Here is a 15,686-nt window from a genome sequence, read left to right as displayed (position 1 = left end):
GAGTTCAAACCCTGCATCAGGCTTTCTGCTGTCAGTATGGAGCTGCTTTGGATCTTCTGTCCTCCCCCCCCACCCCCACCTCCCTGCCTTCTATCTGCTCCTCCCCTGCTGTGCTCTCTCTCTCTCTCAAAATGAATAAACTTTAAAAGTTTTTTAAAAGGATTTCAGGTAGCAAAGTATCTAAAATATGAGCTATTATTTCTAGAACAGAGTGAGAATTTTGAAATTTATGCCACATGTAAAATAACGACCATTTCATTATCAGGGGTCAAAATATTCCCTGGATCTGCACTCGCTTAAGTACGTGCATTGTCAAGCTGGTATGGCCCCTGCCCACTGCACAGAGCTGTGCAATGTCCCGTATCTGGGGTCTCATCTAGTCTGGCTCTGCCCTGTGGCTGCACCCACTGCAGAGCAGAACCAGTTTGCATAAGACTACTCAGTTCAGACCTATAGGTCCGGCTCCCTGGGCCATGAGACACTGTTGTGTAAAAAACTTATGGGACAGAACAGCAATGCAGATGGAAAAGAGGTACCAGTCTGTTGGGATTCTAAGGGAGACCTACAGACTGGTTCTGTTACTATAGACTGAGAAGTACCTTGTTTTGTTTTTAAAGTGCTGAGCTCTCATTTGCATCAAGTGTTCTAGAAAAAGTATGTTCTAAATCATTTTCCTTTCTCCCCTTGCCGGAAGTACTCAAATACTAAACACACACACAAAAGAGGAAACAGTTGGACAGGGAACTCAGAAATCATGTGATCAGTGACTAAGTTAAATCTTTTCTGCTTACTGAAAGGGAAGAGTCTGATGATTAGTTACCGATTCTCCTTGCATTATTAAAGTTTTGGAGATCCTGAATCATGTTTCCCTTTATCCTTTTTTCCACTCTGTTTTCTTCCATATTCACTGAACCTGGGGAGCGACAGTGGATCTGCAACTCTTCTGATTCCAGTGTTTGGTATTCCTACTGTGGTAAGTAAAACAGCAACAGGTACTTCGAGGGTAAGTTTTGAAGGAACCAGGGTCACTTTGGTGTCGTGGGAACAGAGGAAATGACAGTGTGTTCTAGCTGCTGTTGCGAGTGGCAGCAAGGGTGATGCCCGGTTACTGTCCCATGTAGATTTTCTTCATCTTTCACAGACTTTCCGTCTCTAAACCGTGTTCAACTTGACCTCCAAGTGCTTTTGTTGTTCCCTGTGGTGTGGTCAACTCTCTCTACTGTGAGTCTGGTTTCAGATTCTGCCCAGTTTGGGCAGAACTCTTTGCTTCTGAGCTTTTGCCTCAGACCCAAAACTTACTTGTTCTCCTTGAGAAGGAAGAATCATCCTAGCTGTCTTTTGGAATTGATTATTGCTTTTTGGTATGTGATTTATTTTTTTCCCTTCAGCAAAGCAGTGAGCATATAACAGGTACTTTTTAAGTGTTTCAGGCTGTGACTTTTGAGCTTTCTTGGAATTACCTCCCTAAGAGTATATTAGCCTGGTTCTGTCAGTTACTGGCTGTGTGACCTCGAGCAAAACGTACTTAGCCTCTCTGTGTGCCAGCTTTTTTATCTGTAAAATGAAAGTGATTTTATTTATTAAAAAAATTTTTTTTTACATTTATTTATTTTTGAGAGACAGAGAGCAAGCAGGGGAGGGTTAGAGAGAGAAGGAGACACAGAATACGAAGCAGGCTCCAGGCTCTGAGCTAGCTGTCAGCACAGAGCCCGACATAGAGCTCAAACCCACAAACCGTGAGATTGTGACCTGAGCCAAAGCTGGACGCTCAACCAACTGAGCCACCCAGGTGCCTCAAAATGAAAGTGATTTTAAAAGCTGTTTTACCAGGATTGTTGTAGGTTAAGTTTTTAGCACATGGCCACATAGAAACAACAGTACTGATTACTTTAAAAATCAGCCATACCCTAATGTTATTAACTATCTCTATCACTGTTTTTTGTTTTTCTTCCCTATGTCTCTACAAATGCCTGCCAGACTGAACACACTGCATCAGGGCTTGACTGCTGTTTTGGTTTGGCACTTTCTACTTTCTATTGCTTTGTTCATCATGGGTTGGCTGGCCTTTTCTACCTATTAGCTGTATCAGGAAGGTTTGGTGCTTCCGCAAATGCTAGCTCTTTGCGATTCTGTTGGGAAAAAGGATTGGTGGTTTAATCATCTGGGGGGAGATTTACGAATATACTCCGAGTTCTGAGAAGTTCTGTAATTTGAAAAAAATCTATTTGGTCCCCAGATTTTCAGTGTTATTCTATTTTATATTTTGAGTGTGTTGACTGTTCTGAGAAACACACTCTGACAAATGCTAATATAAAGTTACTTCCAGGGCCTTGGGGTAATTGCCAGGTGTGAGAACAAGATTTAACCATGTGATCAATCTTACAATTGTGGCTTCTTTCCTATGTGTGGTTTATTCTGAATTCCCTTTCAATTTATCTCTGAAATCTCTCCATCCTACAGGATCAGTCTCCCCCTCCAGGGAACCTCCCTAGTGCACTCTGCTGTCAGGTATCTCCTCTCCTTTGACTTCTATGTACCACACATTGATTATGTCACCTTCTCTCTCTCTCTCTCTCTTTTTAGGATTTTATTTTTAAGTAATCTCTACACTCAACATGGGGCTTGAACTTACAATCCTGAGATAAAGAGTTGCATGCTCCACCAACTGAGCCAGCCTGGCGCCCCAATTATGCACCTCTGTCCCATGTTTCTCATGCACCCTTATTTATCTTACGCTTATTATTATTCAGCCTTTTTTTTTTTTTTTTAAGAGAGAGAGTGTACATAAGACAGGGAGGGGCACAGAGAGAGAGAGAGAATCTCAAGCAGGTTCCACACTGTCAGCCTGTCAGCGCAGAGCCTGATGCAGGGCTCGATCTTACAAACCCTGAGATCATGACCTGAGTTGAAATCAAGAGTTGGTCGCTTAACTGACTGAGGTACTCAGTTGGCCCCATTATTTAGCTTTTAATCTTTTAGTAACAAAAATCCGATTTCTCTTTTGATTTTATTTTTGAGGGGAGATCTTGTGTCTTTCTGTGTAATGCTGAGAAATCCTGTGGTCTTTTCCTGCTGCCTCACTGACATAGGGACTGAGAGGGGCAAGCAGAGTACAGAGCTATAGCAGTGCTATGCCACTGCCATGTCATATTCTTCCCTACCTTAGAGAATCTATCCTGGCTGAGCCCAAAATCCACGTGTGGGACGCACTGATTCCTGTGGGTATTCCTGTGAGGATGTTGGTAACAAAAACAGCACCCGATTTAGTCTTTCTGTGAGGATGATTTCCATTTGGTGAAGCGATGGTGTATTTACAGTGTATTAGTTTACTAGGGCTGCGTAACAAAGCACCAAAGACTAGGTGACTTGACAGAAATTTATTTCTCACAGTTCTGGGTGTGGAAGTCTACAATCAGGGGTCATCAGTTTTGTTTCCTTCTGAGGTTTTTCTCCTTGGCTTGTGTACGGCCGCCATCTTGCGGTGTCTTTATATGGTCTTTTTTTTTTTTTTTTTAATGTTTTTTTTTTTTTTTGGAGAGAGAGAGAGACAGCGCGAGCAGGGGAGGGTCAGAGAGAGAGGGAGTCACAGACTGAAACAGGCTCCAGGCTCTGAGCTGGCAGTCAGCACAGAGCCCGACGCGGGGCTCGAACCCACGAACCGCGAGATCATGACCTAAGCGAAAGTCGGACGCTTAACCGACTAAGCCACCCAGGCGCCCCTATATGGTCTTTTCTGTGTGTGCACTCATGCCTGGTGACACTATCAAGTGTGTAAATCTCCTTATAAGGACACCAATCATACTGGAGTAGGGCCTACCCTAACAGGTTCTTTTTAACTTAATCTCTTGTTTAAAGACCCAATCTCCAAACAGTCACATTAGAATTTCCACATATGAATTTGGGAGAGGGAGGCAAGGATTCAGATTATAACCTACAGAAATGGCAAGAATTAGCTGTATGTTCCCCAACTTTGGAAAAGGCATAAAATGTGGGTGTGCAAGTCAGTCTATAAGACCGTGGACACATGCCCCTTGTAACCTAAGTCATCAGGCTCTGATTCAGTTCTAGCCATCACTTTGTCTATTTATTTGTTTGTTTGCTTGCTTGCTATAGGTAGTCCAGAAACCCAAAAATCAATGGATTATTGAATTCAACCAATGTTTAGTCCAGAAACCTGAGAATTAATGGATTATTGAATTAAACCAATATTTACTGTGCATCTAGCATATGTCTGTTCTGAGCACGAAGGATATTTAGCAGCGAACTACAAAAACAAGAGTCCTTGCTCTCATGGAGTTTTTATCAGTAAAATATTCAGCATGTCAGATGCTGGTGTTTGCTGTGTGAGGAAAAAAAAGCAGGGGAGGAGACAGAGTGCACAGATGGGGAAGCGAATTGCTTTATAAAGTAGCATGGCCAAGGAAGACCTCCCTGGGAAGGTGACATATAGCAAGGGCCTGGAATAGTTGAGGGAATGAGCCATGCAGCTATCTAGGGGAAGACATAGGGCAAAGGGCACACACAAAGGTCCTGAGGGGGGACATGTCTGCTGTGTTGGAAGGATAGCAAGGAGGCCAGTGTGGCTGTGATGGAGAGAGTGAGGGGGAAAGCAGTAGAAGATGAGACTGTAGAGGGAAATGGGGAGGAGGTGAGGGCTTTGTAGGTCAGGGGCTGGCTTATCTTTTACTACAAGCAAAGCTTGGTCTGGCTCCTGTGTTGACGATAATCTATAAGGGGGCGAAGGTGGGGGCAGGAGATGTGTTGGGAGGCTGTTGTGCAGTAATCTCAATGGGAGAGATAATGGTGACTCAAACCAAAGGAGCAGTGGTGGAGGTGATGAGAAGGGATCAGATTCTGCCAGGATTCTGAAGGTGGGGCTGACAGGACCTTCTGACTGATTGGGTGTGTGCTTGCAGCATGGCGCTCCCAGCTAAGCAGGTATATCCTGGCATCTTGCATGATCCCCCACTCCGAGCAGGCTAGCCTCTCCTCTGGCCTTTAGTTGTACTTCTGCTGTTCTGTAACTTGAAGTATCTGTGTCCATCTTTCTGTTTCATGCAAACCTTTTGTGGTCCATCCAAAGTCGTACGTGCCCTACAGAGCCTAGTCAAGTCAGCTGAATTTAATTCAGTTTAACAAGCTTTATTTAATAGGCATTAAGTTTAGTTGTTATGATAAGGAGCCCTGAGAATGCAAAGGTTAGGTAAGATAGAGCTGGTGTCTCAGGGAACTTCTGGGTTTTGTCTTGTGTGTAGTAGGATGAATAACTGTGCATGACCTGAGGATTCATTCATTCATTCATTCAATGAACTGAGCATGGCCACTGGGAAGTCCAGTAGCCATTTGGAGCTAGAACTCTTGACGTCGTATACCGAGCTGAGCCTACTTCTTCCTATCTTCCCCATGTCATCATTCACCTCAGTCCTTAGGCCCCGAACCAGGGGTACGTTTTCATTATCTCTTTTCCTTATCTTCCACATTCAATTTATTATTGGTGATTCCCATTTTCATTATCTCCAGAATATATTCTAAAGCCAACTATTTCTGACTGTCCTCTGCTTACCACTCACACCCCTCTCTCCTTTGGCTTCTGTAGCAACTTCTCAGATTCCTTCTCTCTCCCCCTCAATTTTTGCTCCCATATCATTTGTTCTTGGCATTGGGCCAGACCGGTCTTCTGAAAATGTAAATAAATAAGAGAATGTTACTCCTCTTGTTTAAAACTTTCCAGTGAATTTCCACTGCAATTAGAGTGAAATCCCAACTTTAGAGCAAGACCCCCAAGATCCCTCGATTGTCCCTTCCTACTTGTCCCATCCCTGGGGTCCCCTCCCACCCTCTTTCATAACTTTCCATTCACACTCACTTTTATTATCATTATTGTTTATATTACCAACATCACAAACATAAGAGTTACCCTTTTAGGGGCGCCTGGGTGGCTCAGTCGGTTAAGCATCCGACTTTGGCTCAGGTCATGATCTCATGGTTTGTGGGTTTGAGCTCTGCATCGGGCTCTGTGCTGACAGCTCAGAGCCTGGAGCCTGTTTCAGATTCTGTGTCTCCCTCTCTCTCTGCCCCTCCCCTGTTCATGCTGTCTCTCTCTCAGAAATAAATAAAACATTAAAAAAAAAAAGAGTTACCCTTTTAACCATTTTTTTAAAATATATTCTTTTAATATTTTTATTTATTTCTAGGATAGAGAGAGAGAGACAGCGCGAGCAGGGGAGGGTCAGAGAGAGAGGGAGTCACAGACTGAAACAGGCTCAAGGCTCTGAGCTGGCAGTCAGCACAGAGCCCGACGCGGGGCTCGAACCCACGAACCGCGAGATCATGACCTAAGCGAAAGTTGGACGCTTAACCGACTAAGCCACCCAGGAGCCCCCCTTTTAACCATTTTTAAGTGTCCAAATTGGTGGCATTAAGGACATTCACAGTGTTGCGTGATCTTACCACTATCCCACTTCCAGAATTTTCATAATCCCTAAAAGAAACTCCGTACCTATTAAACACGAGTTCCCTATTTCTCCCTCCCTCTAGTTCCTGGTCTCCCTCTACTTTCTGTCTCTGAATTTGCCTACTCCAGGTACCTCATATAATGGTCTGTGTGCGTGTGTCTGTCTGCATGTTTCTGTTGTTGTTGACATATCAACGTCATTTCACCGCTCTGGGTCTGCGCTTACTAGAAATCCTTCTGGTCGAAAAACTCTTTTTCCAGTTTCCACAGGCCTGGCTCCTTCCTGTCACTCCCTGAGTAACGTCGTTGAAGGAACGCCGCCATCCCTAGCACCCACTCCTCCGTGTCCACGACTCACACTCTTTATCCCATGATCAAATCCTATTTGATTTTTTTATTGGCATATACATTTCTCTTTTAATTTTTTATTTTTTTAATGTTTATTTGTTTTTGAGAGAGAGAGAGAGTGTGTGTGTGTGTGTGTGTGTGAGCGGGGGAGGAACAGAGAGAGTGAGAGAGAGAGAGAGAGAATCCCAAGCAGGCTCCACGCTGTCAGTGCAGAGCCTGATGCAGGGCTTGAACTCATGAACCATGAAATCAAGACCTGAGCTGAAATCAAGTGTTGGACACTTAATCTACTGAGCCACTCAAGTGCCACTTGGCATGTACATTTCTCAAGAGCAGGACCCATGACTTCTTGTTCACTGTTGTTTCTTTAGTGCCTAGAGAGATGTTTGTCACATAATAGATGCCAAGCAAAAGTGAATAAGCACACGTTTCTCATCTGCCGTGGGCCCAGCACTCTGCTCCGTGCCAGAGTCATGAAAAACAAATGAGACATCTTTCCTTTCCTGAAGGCTATGCTGTTTTTATGAAGGCAGATATATAAATGAGTAATTGTAATAAAGATTTACAAATGACCACTGAAGGATGGTCAAACACTATGAATGATTGTTTGTGACTGTGAGAGTAAGGAGGTGTGGAGGAATCAACGAAGGCTTAATAGTGTTGATGATATTTGAATACATTTTGAATGAGGAGAAGGAATTTCTCGACTGATGATGACAAGGACATTCCTGACAAAAGGAACTGCATACTTATGTACTGGAAATCCCATTAAAGAGGTAAAATGAAGTGCGATGATGGTTCCTCTCTGGCCAACAGTTCCTCCCTAGACCTCCAGTAATACTTCATGCCAGCACTCAGAGCGGCATCGGTTTCATATTCTGTGCCAGCTGCCGTTGCCTGGAATGATGGGTTAAGAAAGATTCTGAGGCAGAGCTCAGTAGGAAAATGTGCTATGATGGATTAGCGATGCCGACCTTTACAGCTGCAGGTAAATTGGAGCCTCTTGTTCTGTGCATTTGCTGAAACTGGTTATCACTTTCTGTAATAAACCAAATGTAGAACTTGATCACAGACATGGTGGCTTTAAAGTAATGAAGCTATCTTCCAATAGTTCCCAAACCCTTGTAAATAATAAAATCACATGTCGTACAGTGCTATACAATCTTTTGATCCTTATATCTAATTATTTTTTGTAAATTGGTCTTGTCTTCCCAGAAAATTCATAGACTTCCTTATGTTAAGACTAAGCCTTATATCTCTGTTCTCCACTCTCTAACACCCCAGGCCCATGCCCACTCTGTTCTGATGCCTAACCCACAGGGGCTCTCTAAACATTTGTCTGATCGGATCGAATTGCTGATGTTATCATCATAGTCAGACAACCTCAGACATGTGGGAACCTTCATTGGAAATAGCCCTTACTAACATGGCTCTGGTGATTCACTGCTTTTAACTTGTTCTTAGCTTCTGCTCTAGAGTCTTTGGTCTGCTTGCTCTGAGGATTTTCTACAAGGATATGGCTGGGAAAGAAGATACACAGTACACTATGGCTGGTAATGCATATAAAAGTGCCCATATTTCAATGCCGTAACAACCTTTTTCTTCCAAACAAAGGTAATAATGGATACTGATTAAACAAATCATTGAAAATATAGATGAAAATGAAGAAAATAAGGCCCCCTAAGCCTGTCACAGTTAAGAGTTGACCACTGTTAATATTCTAATTTTGGTGAATATTCTTTTAAATATATAAAGATATATACCATAAAACCAGAATCATACTGTTGGATAATCAGGTTTTTAAAAACTTTAATAATATACCATAAATAGCTATGTCACTTAATATTCTAAAAATTTAGGGGCACCTGGGTGGTTCAGTCGGTTAAGCGTCTGACTTCAGCTCAGGTCATGATCTCATGGTTTGTGGGTTTGTGGGTTCGAGCCTCACACTTGGGCTCTGTGCTGACAGCTCAGAGCCTGGAGCCTGTCTTCAGATTCTGTATCTTCCTCTCTCTCTGACCCTCCCCTGATCACACTCTCTCTCAAAAATAAATAAAACATTAAAAAATAAATCAAATAAATAAAAATTTGTTTTAATAGCTGCACATTAATTTAATAAATAGGTATACAGTATTTAGTTGACCACTTCTATACATTTTTAATTGTGATATAATTGATGTATAACATTATATTAATTTCAGGTGTACAAAATAATGGTTTGATACAGGTGTATACTGCAAAACGATCACCTCACTAAGTCTGGTTAACATCCATCACCACACAAAGTTATAAATTTTCTTTTATGATGAGAACTTTGAAGATCTATTAACAACTTTCAAAGGTACAATATAGTTTTATTTACTATAGTTACCATGCTATACATTACATTACATGACTTATTTATTTTATAACTGGATGTTTATGTCTTTGGACCACCTTTAGTCATTTTTGTCCACCCCCAACCTCTGGCAACCACCAATCTCTTCTCTGTATATAAATTTAGTGTTTTGTTTTGTTTTTTAGAATCTACATATTAGAGAGATTATATAGTATTTGGCTTTCTCTGTCTGACTTAGCATACTGACCTCTTGGGCCATCTGTGTTACAAATTGGGCATTTTTGGGGTGCCTGGGTGGCTCAGTCGGTTAAATGTCCGACTTCGGCTCAGGTCATGATCTCACGGCTTGTGGGTTCGAGCCCCATGTCGGGCTCTGTGCTGACAGCTAGCTCAGAGCCTGGAGCCTCTTTCAGATTCTGTGTCTCCCTCTCTCTCTGGCCCTCCCCTGCTCACATTGTCTCTCTCTCTCTCTCTCAGAAATAAACAAAAAACAAATTGGGCATTTTTTTTCTTTAGTCATAAACTATTTAGGGATGAACATCTTGGTCAAATATTTGTGAACATCCGTGGTTAGGTGAAATGACTGTTAATATCATTCATTCTATGAGAATTTTGTTGCAGGTAAACTCAATTAATTGAATAAGAGATGTTAACATTAATTTTAAGGATTGCATTCGGGGTAAATCCATGCAAACCTAGTATCGTCTCTCTCTTCCTCCTCAGTGCTTTTATGAACTCTTCTTCTACACCTTTCTTGAAACTCCTTCTTCAGGAAGACTGTTCATTAACTTATTCATTCATTTATTCACTCACTTAACATTTACCAGATCTCTAAGTACTTGATGTATATTTTCTATTTTGAACCAATGACACAAAGTGAGGAGAGTGGGGAAAAGGAAAGCAATGTAGAGAAGAAAAGGTTAAAAACTTCCAAAATAGAACAAGTAATTTTACGAAAATACGTTTTGGGAAGTTTTTTTTCCTCCACACAGTTTAAAATAATTCAGCATCAGGACCCTTGAGTGGCTCAGTCAGTTAAGCGTACGACTTAAGCTCAGGTCATGATCTCGTGGTTCGAGCATTCGAGCCCCACGTCGGGCTCTGTGCTGACAGCTCAGAGCCTGGAGCCAGCTTTGGATTCTATGTGTCCCTCTCTCTCTCCCCCTCCCCCACTCATGCTCTGTCTCCTTCAAAAATAAAATAAACATTAAAAAATTTAAAAAAAGCAAAATAGGAGAAAATAATTTTCAAAAAAAATAATAATTCAGTATCTTCGACTTCCACGATAACCATATTAGGATATTAAAACACTAATCTATTGGGGCGCCTGGGTGGCTTAGTCGGTTAAGCGTCCGACTTTCGCTTAGGTCATGATCTCGCGGTTCGTGGGTTCGAGCCCCGCGTCGGGCTCTGTGCTGACTGCTGGCTCAGAGCCTGGAGCCTGTTTCAGTCTGTGACTCCCTCTCTCTCTGACCCTCCCCTGCTTACACTGTCTCTCTCTCTCTCTCTCCTAGAAATAAATAAAACATTAAAAAAAATTTAAAAAAAATAAAACACTAATCTATTTACATTACAGGGAGGTTTATTTTCTGTTTTTGTATACTATTTTTAAATCTGTTTTACTGTGGTAGGAACACTTTACATGAGATCTATCCTCTTAAATACTTAAGCGTACGGTACATTATTGTTGACTATAGGCACCATGTCATAATGGCGGAGATCTTTATGGCATAACTTTATGCCTGTTGGTTAGTAACTTGCCATCCCCTTCTCCCCTCAGCCCCTAGCAACCACTGTTCCACTCTTTGATTCTATGAATTTGACTGTATAGACACTTCATGTAAGTGGAATCATGCAGTATTTGTCTTTATCTGACTAGCTTATTTCCCTTAGTCTAATGTTCCCAGAATTCATTCATGTTGTAGCACATTGCAAAGTTTCCTTCTTTTCCTTAAGACTGAGTAGTATTCCATTGTATGTACAGACCACATTTTCTTTATCCTTTCATCTATCTATAGACATTTTGGTTGTTTCTACATCTTGGATTGTGAAGAGTGCTACAGTAGACACAGGAGTGCAGATATCTCTTTGAAATCCTGATTGAAGTTCTTTCAGACAGAAGTACCTAGAAATGGGATTGCTGGATCATATGGCAGTTCTGTTTTTAATTTTGCATTCATTTTGCATCATTTTGCATTCCCTCCAATGGTGTGCAAGTATTCCAATTTCTCTATATCCTTGCCAACCCTTGCCTTTTGATTTTCTGACAATAGCTCTCCTTGCAAGTATGAGGTGGTATCTCATTGTGATTTTGGTTTGCATTACCCTGATTAGTGATAGTGAACATTTTTTTCATACACCTGTTGTCCATTTGCATGTTTTCTTTGGAGAAATATCTACTCAAGTCTTTAGACCATTTTCTAATCAGTTTATTAATTTTTTAATAATTGAATTATTATAATTCTTTATATATTTTGGACATAAATCCAAAATATCAGCTTATCAGCTATGTGGTTTGCAAATGTATTCTCCCATTCCATACATTGCCTTTTCACTTTGTTGAGTGCTGTTCAGAAGCTTTTTTGTTTGATGTTGTTCTATTTATTTATTTATGTTTTTGCTGCTAGTACTTGTGATGTCATATTTATAAAATCATTGTCAATACCAATGCCTTGACACTTTTCCTCTGTTTTCTTCAAGGATTTTATAGTTTTGAATCTTTAAGTCTTTAGACCATTTTGTGCTGATTTTTCTATATGTCATATGATAAGGGTCCAATTTCTTTTTTTTCATTAAAATTTTTTTACGTTTATTTTTTAAGAAACAGAGAGTGAGCTATCAGCACAGAGCCTGACATGGGACTTGAACTCGTGAACTGCAAGATCATGACCTGAGCCAAAGTCGGACGCTTAACCCACTGAACCACCCAATTGCATTCTTTTGCATATAGAAATCCAGATTTCCCAGCACCATTTCTTCAAAGGACCATCCCTTCCCTATTATGCATTTTGACACCCTGTCAAAGATCAGTTGACAATATATGCATGAAGTTATTTCTGGGCACTCTGTTTAGTTCCATTGGTGTCTGTGTCTATGTTTATGCCAGTACCATACTGTTTTTATTACTGTAGCTTTTGTAATATAGTTTGAAATCAGGAAATGTGATGCCTCCAGATTTGTTCTTCTTTCTCATGATTAATTTGACTAATTGTGGGTTTTGTAGTTCAATATGAATTAAAAAAATTTTTTTTTCTGTTAAAAAATGCCATTGAGGGGCGTCTAGGTGGCTCAGTCAGTTAAGTGTCTGACTTCAGCTCAGGTCATGATCTTGTGCTTCATGAGTTTGAGGCCCACATCAGGCTCTACGCAGACAGCTCAGAGCCTGGAGCCTGCTTCAAATTCTGTGTCTCTCTCCCTCTCTGCACACCTCACCTCCACACCTGTCTCTCTCTCTCAAAAATAAGAAACAATAAAAAAATTTTTTTAAATGCTATTGAGATTTTGATAGGGAATGCATTGAATCTGTAGATTTCTTTGGGTAATATGGACATTTTAAGAATATTAATTCTTCTAGGGCACCTGGCTGGTTCAGTTGGTAGACATTATGACTCTTGATCTTGGGGTTGTAAGTTCAAGCCTCAAAATGGATATAGTTTCCTTAAAAATAAAATCTTTTTTTAAAAAAAGAAAGAATATTAATTCTTCCCATCAGTGAACACATGATGTCTTTCCATTTGTTTGTGCTTGTTTAATTTCTTTCACCAATGTTTTGTTGTTTTCAGTATACAAGTCTTTCCTGTCCTTTGTTTAGTCCCAAGTACTTATTCCTTTTTTGTGCTATTGTAAATGGGATTGTTTTCTTAATTTCTGTTCAGGTAGCTCATTGTTAGTACATAGAAATGCAACTGATTTTTGTACATTGAGTTTGAATCCTGTAATTTTCCTGAATTTGTTGATTAGTTATAACAGTTTTCAATGGAGTCTTTAGGATTTTCTATATATGAAATCATGTCTTGGGCACCTGGCTGGCTCAGTCAGTGGAGCATGTCACTCTTGACCTCAGGGTTGTGGGTTTGAGCCCCATGTTGGATATAGAGATTACTTAAAAATAAAATTGTAAAAAAAATTTAAAAAAAAAGGAATCATTTCTGCATGCAAGGAAAATTTTACTTCTTCCTTTCTGATTTGGATGCTTTTTATTTATTTTTCTTGTCTAATTGATCTGACTAGGTCTTCTGGTGCTACGTTAAGAGTGGGTATCCTTGCTTTGTTCATGATCTTAGAAGAAAAACTCAGTTTTTCACCACTGAGTGTATGGGCTTCTCATGTATGGCCTTTATTATGCTGAAGCCATTTCCTCTAATCCTAGTTTGTTGAGAGTTTTTTTTTTTTTTTATCACAAAAGGGTGTTGAATTTGTCAAATGCATTTTCTGCATCTATTGAGATAACCATGTGATTTTTTATCGTTCATTCTATTAATGTGGTATATTGCATTAATTGATTTTCATATGTTGAAACATCCTTGCATCCAAGGAATTGAGTCCTACTTGGTCTAGGTGTATGATCCTTTTAATTTTTTGTTGAATTTAGCTTGCTAGTAATTTGTTGAGGATTTTTGCATCTATATTCATTAGAGATATTGGCTCATAGTTTTCTTGTGGTGTTTTTGTCTGGTTTAATATCAGGGTAATGCTGGCCTCATAAAATAAGTTTGGAAATAGTCCCTTTCAATTTTGGGAAGACTTTGAGGATTGGTATTAATTCTTATTTTCATGTTTGTGAGAGGGGTGCCTGAGTGGCTTCGTCAGTTAAGCATCTGACTCTTGGTTTCAGCTCCGGTCATATCACTGTTTGTGAGTTTGAGCCCCTCATCGGGCTCTTTGTTGTCAATGTAGAAACTGCTTGGGATCCTCTCTGCCTCTCTCTGTCCCTCTCCTAGTTGCTCACACAGTCTCTCTTTTCTCACAAAATATATAAATAAACTTAAAAAAAAATAAACATTACCATTTCCCTGTGAAGCCATCTGGTCTTAGGCTCTTCTTTGTTGGAAAATTTTTAATTATTTATCTTTTTTCAAAAAAAATCTTTAAGGTTTATTACTTTTAAGAGAGAGAGAGAGTGTGTGTGTGTAAGTAGGGGAGGGGCAGAGAGAGGAGACACGGAATCCGAAGCAGGCTCTAGGCTCTGAGCTGTCAGCACAGACCCTGATGTGGGGCTCAAACTCACAGACCGTGAGATGCTTAGGTGCTTAACCGACTGAGCCACCCAGGTGCCCCTTTAATTACTTTTCAATCTCCATACTAGTTAGAGGTCTGTTCAGACTTTCTAATTTGTCATTCGTTTGGGTATCCACCTTGGAAAACTCGGATACAGGAACCAAACTCTTGCCTCATGAATGAAGCTGGGAGACTAGGGCATCTTTTCCTGATGGTGCTGTGCCAGGTGTAAGGTTTCTGGTAAAATGACGTCCTCTACTGACATTAGTGGGTCTGATTTCACATTCTCCTGGTTCTCCTCGGATACAGGAAACTTTCAATTAGTTTCTGATTTCTCGCAAAGGGGATTTGTCCATGGGTTGTTGCTGAATTGGTATGTTTGTGAGGAGAAGGAGGGTCTTGAACTTCTTACTCTGTCATCTTGCTGATGTCACTCCTCCGGGGAGGCAGATGTTTTCAACCACCCTCAATTTTTTTCATTACACAGTTTTAATAGCATCTCTTGGGGAATGATATTCAGAATACTTTACTTACTGGAAATGATTTATAATAATTTATTGACATCTTTATTCTTCATTTAGATAAGATGAAAATCCCTATCTCAATAGATATTGAGCCCTGTATAATAATGAAGGGGAGCCGAGGATACTTGCATGTTTCCTTCATTCCAAGTAAGACCAATGTTTTGTTTTTGTACTTCAATGAAAAAGGTTCAAGAAGTATTAATGATAAATTATTGTGTTCCAAATGTACATGTATTTATTTTCTATTTCTGTGTAACAAATTACCACAGTTTTAGAACTGTATACATCTATTATCTTGCAGGCTTTGTTTGTCAGTTGCGTGGGCATGGCTTAGTTGTGTCTGCTTCAGGATCTCCCACAAGGTTTCAGTTAAGGTATCAGCCAGGACTGGAGTTTCTTCTGAATGCTCAAGTAGAGAAGAATTCACTTCTAGGCTCTTGTAGTTGTTGACAGGATTCAGTTCCTGTCTTTCTGTTGGAAAACACTCAGTTCCTTGCCATATGGGCCTTTTCAATATGGCTTCTTGCTTCATCAAAGCCAGCAAGAGGGACAGTCAACTAACAAGATAGAAGTTACAATCTTATGTAGCCTAATCATGGAAGTATCACTCTATGACCTTTGCGGTATACTTTTTGTTAAAAAAAAGCCACTAGACTAGCTCACACTCATGGGGGAAAGGATTAACATGGAGGTAAAAATGGAAATAACATGAGACTTTGAATAATCTAATAGGTATATCCTTTGTCAGCCATTTACTATTCAGCTCATGAGTAAAGCTGGGTTTCCACAAGTGAAAGATCTCATA

The 15,686-nt window shown here is 40.3% G+C and overlaps 1 protein-coding gene across 2 annotated transcripts in view; it reads left to right on the top strand.

The window, feature by feature from the left end:
* Positions 1-795: 795 nt before the first annotated feature.
* LY96 (lymphocyte antigen 96) overlaps positions 796-15,686 on the top strand; it is a 27,266-nt gene continuing 12,375 nt past the window's right edge. Inside the window, exons 1-2 of one of the 2 annotated variants that reach the window (XM_077752468.1) lie at positions 796-973; positions 14,939-15,028. In XM_077752468.1, coding sequence (XP_077608594.1) covers positions 862-973; positions 14,939-15,028 — 202 coding nt within the window. In that variant the 5' untranslated portion in view covers positions 796-861. The remainder of the gene's footprint in view (positions 974-14,938; positions 15,029-15,686) is intronic. The other variant, XM_077752469.1, reaches the window with a different exon arrangement.

This window comes from Crocuta crocuta, unplaced genomic scaffold (assembly GCF_008692635.1).
Source record: "Crocuta crocuta isolate KB4526 unplaced genomic scaffold, BGI_CrCroc_1.0 scaffold141, whole genome shotgun sequence".
Classification (NCBI taxonomy): Eukaryota; Metazoa; Chordata; class Mammalia; order Carnivora; family Hyaenidae; genus Crocuta; species Crocuta crocuta.
This window is presented reverse-complemented; position numbering and strand designations above follow the sequence as displayed.